At 38.7% G+C, this 15,544-nt stretch overlaps 2 protein-coding genes across 3 annotated transcripts in view; one reads left to right on the top strand and one right to left on the bottom strand.

The window, feature by feature from the left end:
- LOC107755500 (fatty acid synthase) overlaps positions 1-13,911 on the top strand; it is a 24,469-nt gene extending 10,558 nt beyond the window's left edge. The window contains exons 13-42 of the mRNA XM_016572307.1: positions 412-546; positions 651-854; positions 944-1,059; positions 1,158-1,333; positions 1,414-1,605; positions 1,917-1,997; positions 2,130-2,315; positions 2,515-2,694; positions 2,777-2,980; positions 3,522-3,835; positions 3,921-4,307; positions 4,559-4,729; positions 5,268-5,383; positions 5,546-5,700; positions 5,816-6,019; positions 6,114-6,264; positions 6,349-6,527; positions 7,053-7,172; positions 7,276-7,398; positions 7,516-7,739; positions 7,839-8,040; positions 8,811-8,962; positions 9,050-9,141; positions 9,231-9,628; positions 9,719-9,907; positions 10,124-10,294; positions 10,505-10,761; positions 10,850-10,948; positions 11,110-11,334; positions 12,373-13,911. Coding sequence (XP_016427793.1) covers positions 412-546; positions 651-854; positions 944-1,059; positions 1,158-1,333; positions 1,414-1,605; positions 1,917-1,997; positions 2,130-2,315; positions 2,515-2,694; positions 2,777-2,980; positions 3,522-3,835; positions 3,921-4,307; positions 4,559-4,729; positions 5,268-5,383; positions 5,546-5,700; positions 5,816-6,019; positions 6,114-6,264; positions 6,349-6,527; positions 7,053-7,172; positions 7,276-7,398; positions 7,516-7,739; positions 7,839-8,040; positions 8,811-8,962; positions 9,050-9,141; positions 9,231-9,628; positions 9,719-9,907; positions 10,124-10,294; positions 10,505-10,761; positions 10,850-10,948; positions 11,110-11,334; positions 12,373-12,510 — 5,541 coding nt within the window. The 3' untranslated portion in view covers positions 12,511-13,911. The remainder of the gene's footprint in view (positions 1-411; positions 547-650; positions 855-943; positions 1,060-1,157; positions 1,334-1,413; positions 1,606-1,916; positions 1,998-2,129; positions 2,316-2,514; positions 2,695-2,776; positions 2,981-3,521; positions 3,836-3,920; positions 4,308-4,558; positions 4,730-5,267; positions 5,384-5,545; positions 5,701-5,815; positions 6,020-6,113; positions 6,265-6,348; positions 6,528-7,052; positions 7,173-7,275; positions 7,399-7,515; positions 7,740-7,838; positions 8,041-8,810; positions 8,963-9,049; positions 9,142-9,230; positions 9,629-9,718; positions 9,908-10,123; positions 10,295-10,504; positions 10,762-10,849; positions 10,949-11,109; positions 11,335-12,372) is intronic.
- Positions 13,912-14,815: 904 nt separating this feature from the next.
- The window catches only part of LOC107755433 (uncharacterized protein C17orf62 homolog), an 8,760-nt gene continuing 8,031 nt past the window's right edge, over positions 14,816-15,544 (bottom strand). For both annotated transcript variants that reach the window (XM_016572216.1, XM_016572217.1), the window contains exon 8: positions 14,816-14,861. The gene's annotated coding sequence lies outside the window, so the exon portion shown is untranslated. The remainder of the gene's footprint in view (positions 14,862-15,544) is intronic.

The raw sequence follows: 15,544 nt of genomic DNA, 5'->3' as shown, positions 1-15,544 counted from the left end.
ATATATACATTTTAGAATAAAATTGTGATTTAAAAAAAAAAATAATAAGTATTATGCTCATCAAGGCTACGTTTATTTTATGGAATGTTTTATAAAATACAGTATTAATAGCAATATTGTCAAAAAAATATTTTTCAAATAGTATTACATGTAAAATAACTGTTCTATTTGAATGTATTTTAAAATTGAATTTAGTCCTATGATAGCAAAGTAGAATTTTCAGTAGCCTTTACTCTCCAGTCTATCCAGCCTTATTTTAAATATATAAAAATTTTAGTTTTTAAATACCAAACTAACATTAATTCTATACATGTAAACATGTTTTTTTAGGTTTTGAGAAATTATTGAATTTAAATATATAGAATGAAAGTATGTATACTAGTATCTAACAGCAAGTGTTTGGTTATGCAGGACTCTGTCAGCAAGTTTGTTGCCCAGCTGAAAGAGAGCGGTGTGTTTGCCAAAGAAGTGCGCAGTGCCGGTGTGGCTTTCCACTCCTATTATATGGCCTCTATTGCTCCAGCCCTTCTGTGTGCACTGCAGAATGTGAGTTGGTGAGGCATTGCAGTGTCACAGTGCCCTCTACTGGACATTAGTATCTCAAAACCTCAGCACAGATAGACACTGACTTCCTGTGCGTGTTCTTCTAGGTAATAAAAAGCCCAAGGCCTCGTTCAGCACGCTGGATCAGCACGTCCATCCCGCAGACAGACTGGGAGAGCCCACTAGCGCTCTACTCATCTGCAGAGTACCACGTCAATAACTTGGTCAGCCCTGTGCTCTTTCAGGAGGGACTGAGCTTTGTGCCGGATAATGCTGTGGTAGTAGAAATTGCCCCACATGCTTTACTGCAGGTAACAGGGAATTAACCTTAATACACATGTCTTGAAGATTCAAATGTAGATCCATTTCTATTATTAACATACTCTTGATAAATCTTCAGGCCATCCTGAAGCGGAGCCTAAAACCCACCTGCTCCATCCTCCCCCTAGTGAAAAGAGGACACACCAACAATCTGGAGTTCTTCCTCTCTCATGTGGGCAAAATCTACATGAATGGGTTGGTTTTTGTACTCTTAATTTCCTAGCTGTTTTGACCTCAAATTGTCAGCATTTCCATCAATTTGATGATTGATGCACACTCTCTTGCATCTGCAGAATTAATGTGGACAGTAATAAATTGTACCCAACTGTTGAATACCCTGTTCCGACCGGGACCCCACTCATCTCCCCTCACATTCAGTGGGATCATTCCCAGGTCTGGGATGTGCCCAAGGTAGAGGACTTCCCTGCTGGCTCAGGGGGATCCACCTCAGCCACTGTGTACAATATCGGTGGGTAGTTGTGAAGTTGAAATTAGTGTTTTTCTCATCTTTGCTGTCATGTCATGATTATTTTTGAATGTTTTGTGCAGACATGAACCCAGAGTCTCCTGATTACTACATGATTGGACATTGCATTGATGGTCGGGTGCTGTACCCAGCCACAGGATACCTGGTTCTGGCCTGGAGGACTCTGATGAGATCTCTGGGTGCAGTCATGGAGCATACACCTGTTATATTTGAAGACGTCACCATCCACAGAGCCACCATCCTCCCCAAGACAGGTAAAAGATTTGTTTTCTTTGTACTGTAAGTCTGAGATTCTTTGGTCCTGAAGTTTCTGGTAGTCACTATATCTCACAATGATGACAAATTTCTATCTATCTACTATTGCACTCTTATATGGCTTATTTCTTATTCTGAGGTGGAAAAAATATAAATTATTACTAAAAATGCACGACTGTTTAAAAGTTTGGGGTCAGTAAGATTGTAGTGTACTTCAATATTGTGGACTAAATCTGAGACTAAATAGAACAGATTAGTTGTTAGCTAGTCCTTGTGACTTAGCGTTAACCAGATTGTTTTTGCATCACAGGGTCTGTCCAGCTGGAGGTGCGACTAATGCCCGCCACTAACCGTTTTGAGGTGTCAGAGAATGGAAATCTGGCTGTCAGTGGTGAGTTTCCAGTCAACATGAGACACCATTCACAACTTGTATCATGACGTTTTCGAGTAAAACAAGATATTTGTAAATTGACAAATATAGTATTTAAGACTCATTATCACACTGATATCCTTGTGGTCTCAGGTAAGGTGAGTGTCTTGGAGGATGCTGGACTTGATGCTTTCCATGCTGAGTTGAATAAACCAATGGCTATAGACAAGGAAGATCCTAAACTGCTTTTGAAATCTGGGGACATCTACAAAGAGCTGCGTCTGCGCGGATATGACTACGGAAAGACCTTCCAAGGAATCCTGGAGTCTAACAATCCTGGTAATTCCCCTCAAATGCATCTTAAACTGTCGGTGCCGATAGCCTTGTGGGCAGCGTGCCGACATACAGTGCCGTTGCGCTATGGGCGTCCCGAGTTCGAATCCCAACTCGAGGACCTTTCCTGATCCCAATCCCGATTTTGCTATGGCCAAGACACGATTTGGCCAGTCCTGAGCTCTTTGTATTCTGGTTCTTCCAGGTGACTATGGAAAGCTTCACTGGACAGGTAACTGGGTGACATTTTTAGACACCATGCTGCAGATGATCGTAGTGGGGCTGTCTGGTCGCAGCTTGAGACTGCCTACTCGCATCCGCTCTGTGTGTGTGGACCCCAGACTTCATGAGGAGAGGGTAAACGAGTATGCAGATGACCAGAAAGGTATTAGACATGCCATCTACTTGAAGTCTGATGTAACCTGTCCTAAGTTGAAATGTATCTGACCAAAATTTCTTGTCCTCAGCTGTGGATGTTCATGTTAACCGCTGCCTGGACAACATAACAGCTGGAGGAGTTCAGATCTGTGGGCTTCATGCTACCGTAGCACCCCGTCGCCAACAGCAGCAGACTCCACCCACTTTAGAGGAGTTTGCCTTTGTTCCCTATGTGGACTCAGATTGCCTGAGAACCAGTGAGAAACTTGGAGACCAACTGAGGCATTGCAAAGGCACGTTATGATTTTCATTTCATTGAGAAATGCAGCATGGCATTTTGCGGTAACAATTTTTTATATATGTGTGAAAGAAGTCTTTTTTTGCGCACCAAGGCAGATAAAAAAATACAGTAAAATTGTGAAATATTATTACAATTCAAAAGAACTGTTTCCTATTTTAAGATATTGTGAAATGCAATTTATTCCTGTGATAGGAAAGCTGAATTTTCAGCAGCCTTCAGAAATCATTATAATGTGCTGATTTGGTGTTCAAGAAACATTTATTATTATTATCAATGTTGAAAACCGTTATTGACACTTTTTTTTTTTTCAAGATTTTTTGATAAATAGAAAGTTCAAATGAACAGCAGAATTTTTTTTTCGTAACATTATAAATGTCTTTCGCTTTTGATCAATTTAATGTTTTATATTCATTGTTTTTGTAAAATAGGATGGACCTAAAATGATTTCATTTTTGTCCCCAGTTTTAATTTTCTGGGGTATTTTCTTCTATTTCAGTGGCACTGTACTTACTTTTCCTATGTTGTATTCACAGGTCTAGTACAGCATCTGCAGAGGAAGCTGGCCAATCAGGGAGTGAAGATCTCCATCCCTGGGCTAGAAGGTGCAACAGAGAGCCAGCTGATTGGAGCAGAGGCAGAGAAAGGCCTGTTGCGGTTGCTCTCTGTGCTGTGCGGACTGGAGCTGAACGGAAACCTGCGCTCTGAGCTGGAACAGACGGTGGAGAAGGAGAGAGATTGTCTGCTGCAGGACCCTCTGCTCAACGGCCTGCTAGACTCCCAGGCGTTACGTCACTGCTTGGACACGGCCCTTGAGAACAGCACTCCTGGAAAACTCAAAGTTGTGGAGGTGTGGTGAATTTATTATTTAGGATGAAAATAGGCAGGGGTGGATGACACGGTTGAAGTTCTCAACATGTATTCTTCTCCTTCAGGCTCTAGCCGCCGACGGTCATGTGTTTTCTCGGGCTGTTGGTCTCCTCAATATCCAGCCAATGTTGCGTCTTGACTACACGGCGTCAGATGTCTCCATTGACCAGCTTTCTGCTCACCAGAGCTCCCTGGAAGAGCAGGGCATCTCAACTGCTCAGTGGGACCCTCTTCAGGGCCCAGCAACGGGCGGTCTGGATGGGGCTGACCTGGTTGTGTGTAACTGTGCGACAGGGCACACGGCCAACCCTGCACTTCTGATAGAGAACCTGACTTCAGCTGCGAGGGAAGGCGGTTTTGTTTTGCTTCACACCCTACTGAGAGGAGACACACTGGGAGAGACGGTAGCCTTCCTCACATCTCAAAACAACCAGGAGGGTTTGTTGACACAGGTGTGTGCTTAACTTTAACGTGCTTAAATGAAACATAAATTACATAAATGAAACATTTATTTTAGCTGTAATTGATTTTATATTTAATGAAAATTAAATATACATTAAACATAAATGCAAGTGAATAACAAAGTTGTATTTAAGTAACAACATTACATAACTTGGCATTGTTTTGTCTGTTCTTTTATTTTGTTTTGTCTGTCTCATTGCATCGTTCTCAGGTTCTAAACGGAATTGTTTTTTGTTTTCAGACTGAATGGGAGGAGCTCTTTCAAAAGGCCTCTTTAAATGTGGTCATGCTGAGAAAGTCCTTCTACGGCTCTGCTCTCTTCCTCTGCCATCAGCGCCAACAGTCCCCTCAGGATCAACCGATCCTTATTTTTGTGGACCCTACTGACTATAAATGGGTGGAGACTCTAAAGGTGATTAATAAAGTCAGCATAAAATGAAAATTCACAATGTCTGTTTAGACAATACTTGTTATAGATCTTACTGTGAATTATTCATCCATGTATATGATCCTTTTTTTTTTAATGGAAAGAAGTGACCTTGTAATGTTTCATCAAAAATGTCATAACTCTGTCTTCTGGTGAAAACTTCAGCCTTCTCTCAGGTGGCATATGCAACACTTAGCCAATCATTTAGTCCTCTAACTGCAAGTTTGCATTCATTTTGAGTACAACGCACACATCTCAAAGTCCAATCAGCAACTGATAGATATGCTCAAGTCCCTGCCCTACAATGTTTTTTTTGATAATCCGTCGTCACAATATGGGGGGAAAACATTTGTCACTACTTCGGTTTCATCATGATATTAATCATGCAAACTCATTAGTGGTGTTGCCAAGCCCTCCAAGAACACTGCAATCCCATAACAACAGGCTAAAACCAATCGGCAGACTCATTAAATGAATCCTAATGCATGCCTCTAACTCTTTCTGTCTCCTTTTTTCTCATTAGAGCACTTTAGCTGAGTCATCTGATATCCCAGTCTGGCTCATTGCCACTAAGGGTCATAATGGAGTGGTGGGAATGGTGAACTGCCTCAGACAGGAGCCCGGAGGCAACCGTATACGGTCCGTCCAATTCCTGTGCAATTAGTGTTCCACATATGCTACTGTACTTTTATGTTATTATATTTTTGATGTTACAATTATGCAATTGTTAGGTATTGAATGTTTTGTAGTATAGATGTTTGTAGTATTCATGTACATGGTCTTTTTTCTCCTCTCCAATAGGTGTGCATTTGTTTCTAATCTAAGTAAGGATGCTGAAGTCCCCTCACTTGTTCCTACCAAAAAGGAAATGAAGGCATTACTAAAGAAGGATCTGGTCATGAACGTGTACCGTGATGGACAGTGGGGTGTTTTTAGACACCAGTTGTTAACAAAAGGTAAAAAAGGAAGTCATATAAGACTTTCAGTGACATGCTGACTGATCTGTCTTTGATTGGATAAAGTCTTTTGAGCATGTTGTGATCGTCTTCTGTTCTGTGCATTCATGTTTAGATCTTAGCGAGGAGTTGACAGAGCAGGCCTACGTCAATGTCCTGACTCGCGGTGATCTTTCATCGCTGAGATGGATCGCTTCCCCGCTGCGTCATTTTATCCCATCCAATCCCAACGTGCAGCTCTGCCGTGTTTACTACTCCTCCCTCAACTTCAGAGACATCATGCTGGCCACTGGCAAACTGCCTCCAGATGCCATCCCTGGTTTGTACCCCATCCTGTTTTTGTGAAATCTCGCACGTTAGCTTACCCTATAAAAAGACTTAGGAAAGAGACTCTTCTCGTTTTGTCTGTGCAGGAGACATAGCGCTGCAGCAATGCATGCTGGGAATGGAGTTTTCAGGGCGAGACCCCAGTGGACGACGTGTAATGGGTTTGCTGCCAGCGAAAGGTCTAGCCACCTGTGTGGACGCAGACAAGCACTTCCTTTGGGATGTTCCATCTAGCTGGTGAGAACCTCAGCACCTCTGAATCTGAATGAGACTTCTTCCTCCAAAACTCTCAATGCTAAGTGAAGCTGTGTTTATGTGCAGGACGCTGGAGCAGGCCGCCTCTGTTCCAGTGGTGTACGCCACCGCATATTATTCGCTAGTGGTGCGAGGGCGTCTGAGGCCTGGAGAAAGTGTGCTGATCCATTCAGGCTCTGGAGGGGTGGGACAGGCCGCTATTGCTATTGCACTTAGTATGCGCTGCCGAGTCTTCACAACTGTCGGTAAATGACACTTTTGCTTCCTTAAGAATTTAAAAATGTGTTTTGTAATTAATGAACACTGGTAGACTTAAAGCTCTTTGCTCGTAAATTAACTCCAAATACAGCTACACAAAAAGACGGAAATGTGTAAAATGAAATGTGTTAAATGAAAACTAATTTTGGTTTCAAATTGTCAGTAAAAAAACTAAATTTGGTATATCACTAATTGAAACATGTCTACAACACAGTCAATGAATAACTACAACATAAAGAATTCAACAAAGGGCAGTTATACACATTTAAATTTCATGTTTTAATTAATATATAAAATCTTTAATTTTCTTGCATGTGACACTTGTCATTTTCGTTGACTAAATTAGATGCTATTGTAGTCAGAGTGAAAAGGGCTATAATCAATTAATACGGCGCAATATCGTAAATTATTGTGTACATTTAGTGGAGATTTTCATCAAAAGACAAAAGCTATGACTAAAACACCTGCTTAAAAATTAACACTGCTGACATGTATCTCATTTTGATTCACAGGTTCTGGAGAGAAGAAGGCGTACCTGCAGGAAAGATTCCCACAGCTTACAGCGGAATCTTTCGCTAATTCTAGAGACACCTCATTTGAACCGCATGTAATGCTCCAGACTCAAGGCAAAGGTGAATAGACTGCATTACAATGACTCTGAATACATAGCAGCATTGCGTCTAAATTGCTGTGGATTGAGGTATTAAACCACCATATGTATGTGTGTTTTTTCAGGAGTTGATTTGGTACTAAACTCCCTAGCTGAAGAGAAGCTGCAGGCCAGCTTGCGTTGTTTGGCCAGACATGGGCGTTTCCTGGAGATCGGCAAATATGACCTTTCTAACAACACACCACTAGGTGCGTCCCAGATGTACAACAATTTCTGAATCAATCAAAAATCATCTTAGATCTATTATTCTCTTACTTTTACACTTCCATGCATTAAATGTAATTGTCCAATTGTTCTTGGTTCAGGTATGGCTCTGTTCCTAAAGAACGTGGCCTTCCACGGCATACTGCTGGATGCTTTGTTTGAGGAGGGGAACAGGGAATGGGAGGAGGTATCTGAGCTTCTGAAGAAGGGAATCGCTAGTGGTGTCGTTCAGCCATTACGTACCACTGTCTTTGAGAGGAACCAGGTGGAGGATGCCTTCCGCTACATGGCTCAGGGCAAACACATCGGCAAAGTCCTGCTGCAGGTAAGGGCGGTGGTTGATTTTAATGAACCTGCATAAAAAAATGAAATATTGCATGGTAGATTTCTCATCCTTTACTGTGCTAATTGCTGCACCTCTCAGGTACGTTCAGAGGAGACGAGCAGCACTGTTCCTGCAGCCTCTGCTCTTTCTATTCCCGCTATCTGCCGTACCTTCTTCCCTGCCTCTCTCTCATACATCATCACGGGAGGTCTGGGTGGTTTCGGCTTGGAGTTGGCCCAATGGCTCACTGAGAGAGGTGCTCGTAAACTGGTGCTGACATCACGTTCTGGCATCCGCAATGGTAAATATGCACTAGGATGTGATCAGTTTTCATGTCAGTGTTGTTGTTAACTAAAATGGTAAATATGCACTAGGATGTGATCAGTTTTCATGTCAGTGTTGGTCAGTGTTGTTGTTAACTAAAATGGTAAATATGCACTAGGATGTGATCAGTTTTCATGTCAGTGTTGGTCAGTGTTGTTATTTAAATTTAACTGAATTTATGTAATATTTATATTTATATTTGATTTGATTTATTTAGTTTCCTAGGCAATAATAAGTATAAATTAAAGCTAAAACAGAAATATTCAAACATAAGAAATGAATAAAAAAGCAAAAGCACATAAATTAGTAAAATTATTAAAAATCTTTTTCATTAGTTGAAATAAAACTGAAATAAAATTTAAAAAATTAGATAAACTTGAACATTTTGAAAATTTAAAACAATGCCTTTGCAATTAACTGAAATAAAATAAGTTTGTTGAAGTACTAAAATTACTAAAAACTGAAATAAATATATAATAAATAATACTGAAATGAATAAAAATTAAAACTAAATAAAAATAATAAAATTGACAAAAGCACTAAAGTACTAAAAATATTATTAAAATTTTCATTAAATATAAAATCAAATACAGCTAAAATAAAATATAAACATTAGATTAAAAATTTTATTATTTTAATTAAATTAAATTCAAAATATTAATAAATACTGTAATAGTATTTCAATAATACTAAAGTAACACTGATGTTGGTCAGGGCAACACACTAAAATGTTTGTTGTCTTGACAGGTTATCAAGCCAAGCGTGTTCGGGAGTGGCAGGCCATGGGCATCCAGGTCCTCGTGTCCACTAGTGATGTCAGCTCAATGGCAGGGACGAAGCGTCTCATCAGTGAGGCCTGCCGCTTGGGTCAAGTTGGTGGCATCTTCCACCTTGCCATGGTAATATTCAGTTGTTGCTTTCAGTTCACTTTCTTTGTAGTCAAATTACGGACAAATACATAACTGATGTTTCTCTCTATCAACTAGGTCCTCAAAGATGGCATGCTGGAGAATCTGACCCCACAGCACTTCATTGACGTCAACAAACCCAAATACGGTGGAACCATCCATCTAGACAGGTAGGGAATGGTTTGACTGAATCTCTCCTTTCTTCAGCTGTTCACTTGTGGCTTATTACGAATTTTAGTAAATGATTCCTTTTCCACAGCGTGACTAGGCAGAAGTGCCCAGAGCTTCAGCACTTTGTGGTGTTCTCCTCAGTCAGCTGCGGCCGAGGTAACGCTGGCCAGAGCAACTATGGCTTCGCCAACTCCACCATGGAGCGAGTGTGCGAGCAGCGCCGACACGACAACCTGCCGGGCCTGGCCATACAGTGGGGCGCCATTGGAGATGTGGGTGTCATTTTGGAGACCATGGGTGGCAATGACGCTGTAATTGGTGGCACGTTGCCGCAGCGCATGTCTTCCTGTTTGGAAGTACTGGATAGGTTCCTGTGTCAGCAGCGGCCTGTAATGTCCAGCTTTGTGTTGGCGGAGAAAGTGGTAGTCGCTAAAGGAGAAGGAAGCGGACAGAGGGACCTGCTGGAGGCTGTGGCTCATATTCTGGGTAAAAGCTCAGACCTGAAATGTTTAAAGTCTGATAAGCTGCACTTTTTTTCATGCTTTTTAAAGTTACAATGTCGCCTCTTTCTCTCAGGTGTGCGTGACGTGAGCAGTCTGAATGCTGACACCTCATTGGCTGATCTGGGTCTCGATTCGCTGATGGGTGTTGAGGTTAAGCAGACACTGGAGAGGGACTATGACATTGTAATGGCAATGAGGGAAATCCGACAGCTAACCATTAATAAGCTACGGGACCTTTCCAGCCAATCAGGAGGAAAAGAGGGTGAGTGTGTGATTTGTCAATATCTATAGCCTGATGTTTTGTTTTGTTTTTTCCAGAACTTATTTTGTTATCCACAGTATCTTAAATAAGATATTGGGAAGTTGCTAAAAGGTTAAATAAATTGATAAATTCAGTAGATGTAATTTCATGTTTTGTAAGATACATTGAATTATTTGGAGAATAATGCATCAAATTCTCTCATTCTGTTTCTCTCAGAGTCCCGAGCTGCTCCTGCAAAGCGATCTGGTGCTCAAGCTCTGCTGGAGTCAGATCTGAGCCGGATGCTGGTGAACCCAGACAGCCCCACGGTGGCCCCACTGAACGAGGTCCAGAGTGCCGAAAGGCCCTTATTCCTCGTTCACCCCATTGAGGGCTCTGTGTGTGTGTGTGTGTGCGTGTGTGTATTATCTATTCATAATAATTATTAATATCTTTGATTTTAAACTTTACTGTAAGTGATATTACTGGATAGTGAGTGTTTGCCTTTTGTGTGGTTTAAATTCCTTTATCAGTAATATTTGTTTAAAATGCAATTATGTTTAATGATTGTTATTTTATTTATTAATTTAATTAATTAATTTATTTGTTCAAATTCAGTCCTGTTATATATTTTTCTGTTTTATGTGTTTTGTCCATCTGTAGCCGCTCCTCTAGACAGTATCCAGAATCTTGCTGCTTACTACATGGAGTGCGTGAGGCAGGTGCAGCCAGAGGGGCCGTATCGCTTCGCTGGCTACTCGTTCGGTGCTTGTGTGGCTTTTGAGATGTGCTCACAGCTGCAGGCAGCCAAATGCCCTGTGGAATACCTCTTCCTGTTTGACGGCTCACACTCTTATGTGGCAGCTTATACACAGGTGCAGTAAAAGAGCTCAGAAAACACAAAAACAGAAAAATGTGCTATGCTAGGTCACATGGTCATAATTTCTGTTATTTCTCTGACAGAGTTACAGAGCCAAACTGACCCCTGGCAAAGAGTCCGAGGCCGAGACTGAAGCTCTGTGTGCTTTTATCCAACAGTTCAGTGGCATTGAGTACAACAAGGTACATGAACAACTGTTACTTTGTAATTCATTCTTGAAAAGATTTTTGATCCTTTATTCTTTAAATTTATTTAAAATGGTCTTTTCCAAATAGACATTACTTAACTCATTACAGTTCAGTCAGTGCTAAAGTTAATGCTGTCTCTTTAATCTTTCACACAGCTGTTGGAGACATTGTTACCTCTGTCAGACCTGGAGGCCCGTGTGAACAAGGCTGTTGATCTGATCACATCCAGCCATAAGAATGTCAGCCGAGATATGCTCCATTTTGCTGCTACTACATTTTACCACAAACTGAAGGCCGCCGACCGCTATGTTCCAGCTTCCAAGTATCACGGCAATGTCACCCTTTGCAAAGGCATCGTTTTAAATTTTCAAAACGTTAAAGTTTATTATTTAATTTATTACTTTCATTCAGCAAGAACACATTAAAATGATCAAAGGTGACAGTTAATGCTTTATCCACACAAAAAATATAAATAAATAAATAATAATAATAATAATTATTATTATTATTATTTATTTATTTATATTTTTTGTGTGGATAAAGCATTAACTGTCACCTTTGATCATTTTAATGTGTTCTTGCTGAATGAAAGTAATAAATTAAATAATAAACTTTAACGTTTTGAAAATTTAAAACGATGCCTTTGCAATTAACTGAAATAAAATAAGTTGAAGTACAAAAATGACAAAAAATTGCAATAATTATATAATAAATAATACTGAAATAAAAATTAAAGCTAAATAGAAAATTGAAAATAATAAAATTGACAAAAGCACTGGTGCTGAGGTTTTATTATTATTATTATTATCACAGTAGAATGTTTTTTTAATATATTTTTGTCACTGTCACTTTTGATCTTTTTTTTATGTGTTCTTAAGTAATAATTATTTTTAAAATGACCCAAAAGTTTGAACAGTAGTGTATTTTAACTTATTTTTCAAATAAGAAAAAATTTAAAGAAATAATATATTTATTACTTTTAATAATATTACTGAATACTTTTGACTTTTATATTGTGCTAATTCTTCAAGCTATATCAGGAATATTTGTTATTATTATTATTATTATTTGATTTTTTTTTTTTTTATCAAGAAGAGGGTTCAGCTAGGTCAATTTCATGAAAAAAAAAAGATTTTACATATTTCATACATTAAAAATCAAACTAGTTTTATTTTGAAAATAGTAATACTCACAATCAAAATAAAATCTTTAACAAAGCAATGATAAAAGTGACAAGAACTTATTTGGGTGGGGTGGGGGGGGTCTTTGAGATCTAGCTCTAAACATGGTCTGTGTATGGAAAGCATAATTGCACAGGAAGTGCTTCTGAATCTGGGAAGGAGATCATGCTGAGAGAAAGTCTTGTTGCTATAATGCATCCCTGCAGTGTTAATAATTGGATTATGTTATGTCTGCAGGTGTGTGATGGGAAGGTGTCAGTTCATGTGATCGAGGGAGATCACCGGACCTTCCTAGAGGGCGAGGGAGTGGAGTCCATCTCAGGCATCATCCACAGCTCACTGGCTGAACCCAGAGTCAGCACCAGAGAGGGCTGAACCTTCCCGGTCTTTTTTCACCCTTACTCTGTTGCTTTCACCTGACAAACCAAAACTGTGTCCCGGCGTATTAAAGCATGCACGTTTGTCATCTGTTCATACCTCTCACCCACGCAACAGCCTTTTCCTTCTCATCTTTCTCATTCTCTACAAATCTCAATTGCTCATCACCCTTTACTTCTTTATCCCACGCTGGGAACAAAAACGCATGTCTGTTTATTTGCTTTATCGGTTAAGATTCAATCAGCTGTTCATTGTCTTCTATAAATCATCATATGTTACTGTGAAAACTAAAATGTCACTGGTTTCTAGCATGAGAGCATAGAGCTGTAGTGATCACTGACACTGTCTAACCTGCATAATAAGTCTGCTAAAGGTTTCGTCAATCCAACCTAATGATGCGGACTGCAAGTCAAGGTCACTTCACTGTATTCAAATCCACATATTAGCTGTTGGGATTCTAGTTACGCACATAGCTGAGATTGTTGTTTACCAGTTGTGAGCGGTTACTGATGCTTTAGCAGTACTAGTTCAAATCGCTTATGTTTACTGTAGCGTTGTTCTTCTTTTCTGAATGATATACGCTGGTTCTCTTGTTGTTGCTGAACATCTAAACTTATTCTGAAATAACTGTGCAATTGATGTTTATTTAAAAGGGAAGATATGTATGAAAAAGAACATTCCTGGATGAGAGCAACCATTAAGAGAGCTGGTTAATTGACTAGTTAATTTTGAAGTTAGAGGAGTTAATTATAAAATATCTGTTGCTTTAAAAATATATTGCACAAGCTTAAAGCAAAATGCAAATCTGACACCGATGTGAAATGCTCGGCAATCCAGAGTGATTCATCTCGGCTCGTACTGTAATGATGCTTCGCTGCTTAACTGTAGACCAATAACTGGAGTATTAATATTGTATTGACGTTTCTAATCCTCTTTTTGAGGATAGTACCAACATTCCGGGTGTCTCTCAGATGTATATGTTCTCCCAAAATGCTCTGTAATTGATTGACTGCTTTAATACTTCAGATGTTAGTTGTAGTAAATTCTTGTGACCAGGTCCACATTAAACACAAGCTCAGTTCATAGTGCAAATCACATCATATTTTAGTCAGAATGAAGTGTTATTTGGTGTAGGATGTATGAACGTTTTCATGGCAGTGACGTGATTACGGACTTTCTCTTTCTGTCACAACAGAGGAAAATCTTCTGTTTGAAAGCAAATCACTACACATTTCTGAGACTAATTGTTTAAGTCAGTGACGAATTGTGATTTCTTTCAATGTTTAGAGCAAAGCTAGAGAGTTCATTTTTCTATTATTGAAATGTTTTTTTTCTTGTGGTGTAATTTTTCCAGTATTTATTGTACTAGTCCAAATAAAAAGCTATTACTAACATACACATCCAGAGTCTACTAGTTTGTTTTTCTCCAGCCATATTAGATGTTCTGGTTCTACAGATTTAATGATTACGCAACAAAGATAAGCTAAAAATTATGATAATCCAGTTTGTTGATCAGTATAAGTTATCAAATAATTTTATTATAAACAAAAGTGTAACAAAGTATACTCATTAATTAATAAAAAAGTGGCCCCTTTGAAGACAATTGATTTTTAAGCAGCTGCTGTTTAATACTCTTTTTCTTGCTTCAGAGTCTCATAAAGTAAAAAAGAAAAACACTTGAGCTTTAGAATCCAAAATAATATTTACAAAAAGAAAATCAAAATCACAAACCACTAAGGGTTTCCCATAAATCCATTTTCACGCATCAGTTTTGCAGTTGCACTCATGCGGAGTATAAAGGCACAGTGTGATCTGAGTGGGCATGCATAGAGGATCAGAGCACATGACCAAAGAAAGGGATTTCACAAACTGTCAAATTATTTACGCACGTAGCAAAGCATACAGAGAAATCTTGCAGAAGTACTGAATGTCATCTGGTAATGCCTCTTTGAAGATGCAAGTGAAAATGCAATGCAGCAATAAGAGATAATGCTTTGAGATTGTCATCGGGATGTTTGTAAGACTGGAACGTTTGGTTGTTTCATGTAAGGCTTGATACTGTGTCTTCTAGGCCTTTCGCAATAATCAATTACTATTTATTCAGGTTTTTTAAGGTATCTAATATTTTGATAATTTCTTTGATCTAAATATTCTTAAAAATCAAAAGTTTGTTGTCATTTGGAAGTGTGCAGGCCATCTTGCATTATTATGCTGTTACATTATGATTATATATTCAGTGGCATAAAATGGTCTTTAAAATGACAATAATATCGCTTATCGCAATTATCTCTGGGGCAATATATCGCACAACAAAAAGTTGTTATCGTGACAGGCCTAGTGTCTTCCACCATTTTCCATCTATCCCTGAGGTTTTTTTAATGTTCATCTTCATCTTTTGAATCACTGCTATCGCCCAATCCCAGATCTTCAATGTCGTCATCATCAGGATAATCTTCTTCTGCCAAACGTCGCTGTAACTCTTCAAGACCCAAGAAGCGCTTCAGAAGTGCAGCAAGTGCCTCCACATCACTGAACGTAAGAAAAATGGTAATAATATGCTTAACTGTCAAGCAAATAATGTCACATTGCAAAATAAATGAATGGCGTAAAAATACTTTGGTGTGATTAATTTATTAGATTGCTTTTGTTATACTTCTTTTACTGTTTTTATTTCTTGTAAAGTTTCTTTGAGTACCCTGAAAAGTGCTTATTTTATTACAAAAAAGGGTTGTTTTTTAAATATAAAAATATATTTATATTGCTATTTATCGTTACAATTTAAAATAACTATTATCTATTTGAATATATTTTAAATGGTTTATTTATTCAGCAGCCAATCCTCCAGTCTTCATTTTAAATCATTGTAATATACGGATTTAGTGATCAATTTTTAATAATGGTTCTTATTATTATTATCAATGTTGAGAAATGTCTTTGCTGCTTAGTATTTATGTGGACCTCTTTTCAGGATTCTTTGAATGGAAAATTTCAAAAGAACAGCATTTATTTGACTAGAAATTGTTGTATTATT

Source organism: Sinocyclocheilus rhinocerous, unplaced genomic scaffold (assembly GCF_001515625.1).
Source record: "Sinocyclocheilus rhinocerous isolate Xijiao unplaced genomic scaffold, SAMN03320098_v1.1 scaffold140, whole genome shotgun sequence".
NCBI classification, from domain to species: Eukaryota; Metazoa; Chordata; class Actinopteri; order Cypriniformes; family Cyprinidae; genus Sinocyclocheilus; species Sinocyclocheilus rhinocerous.
This window is presented reverse-complemented; position numbering and strand designations above follow the sequence as displayed.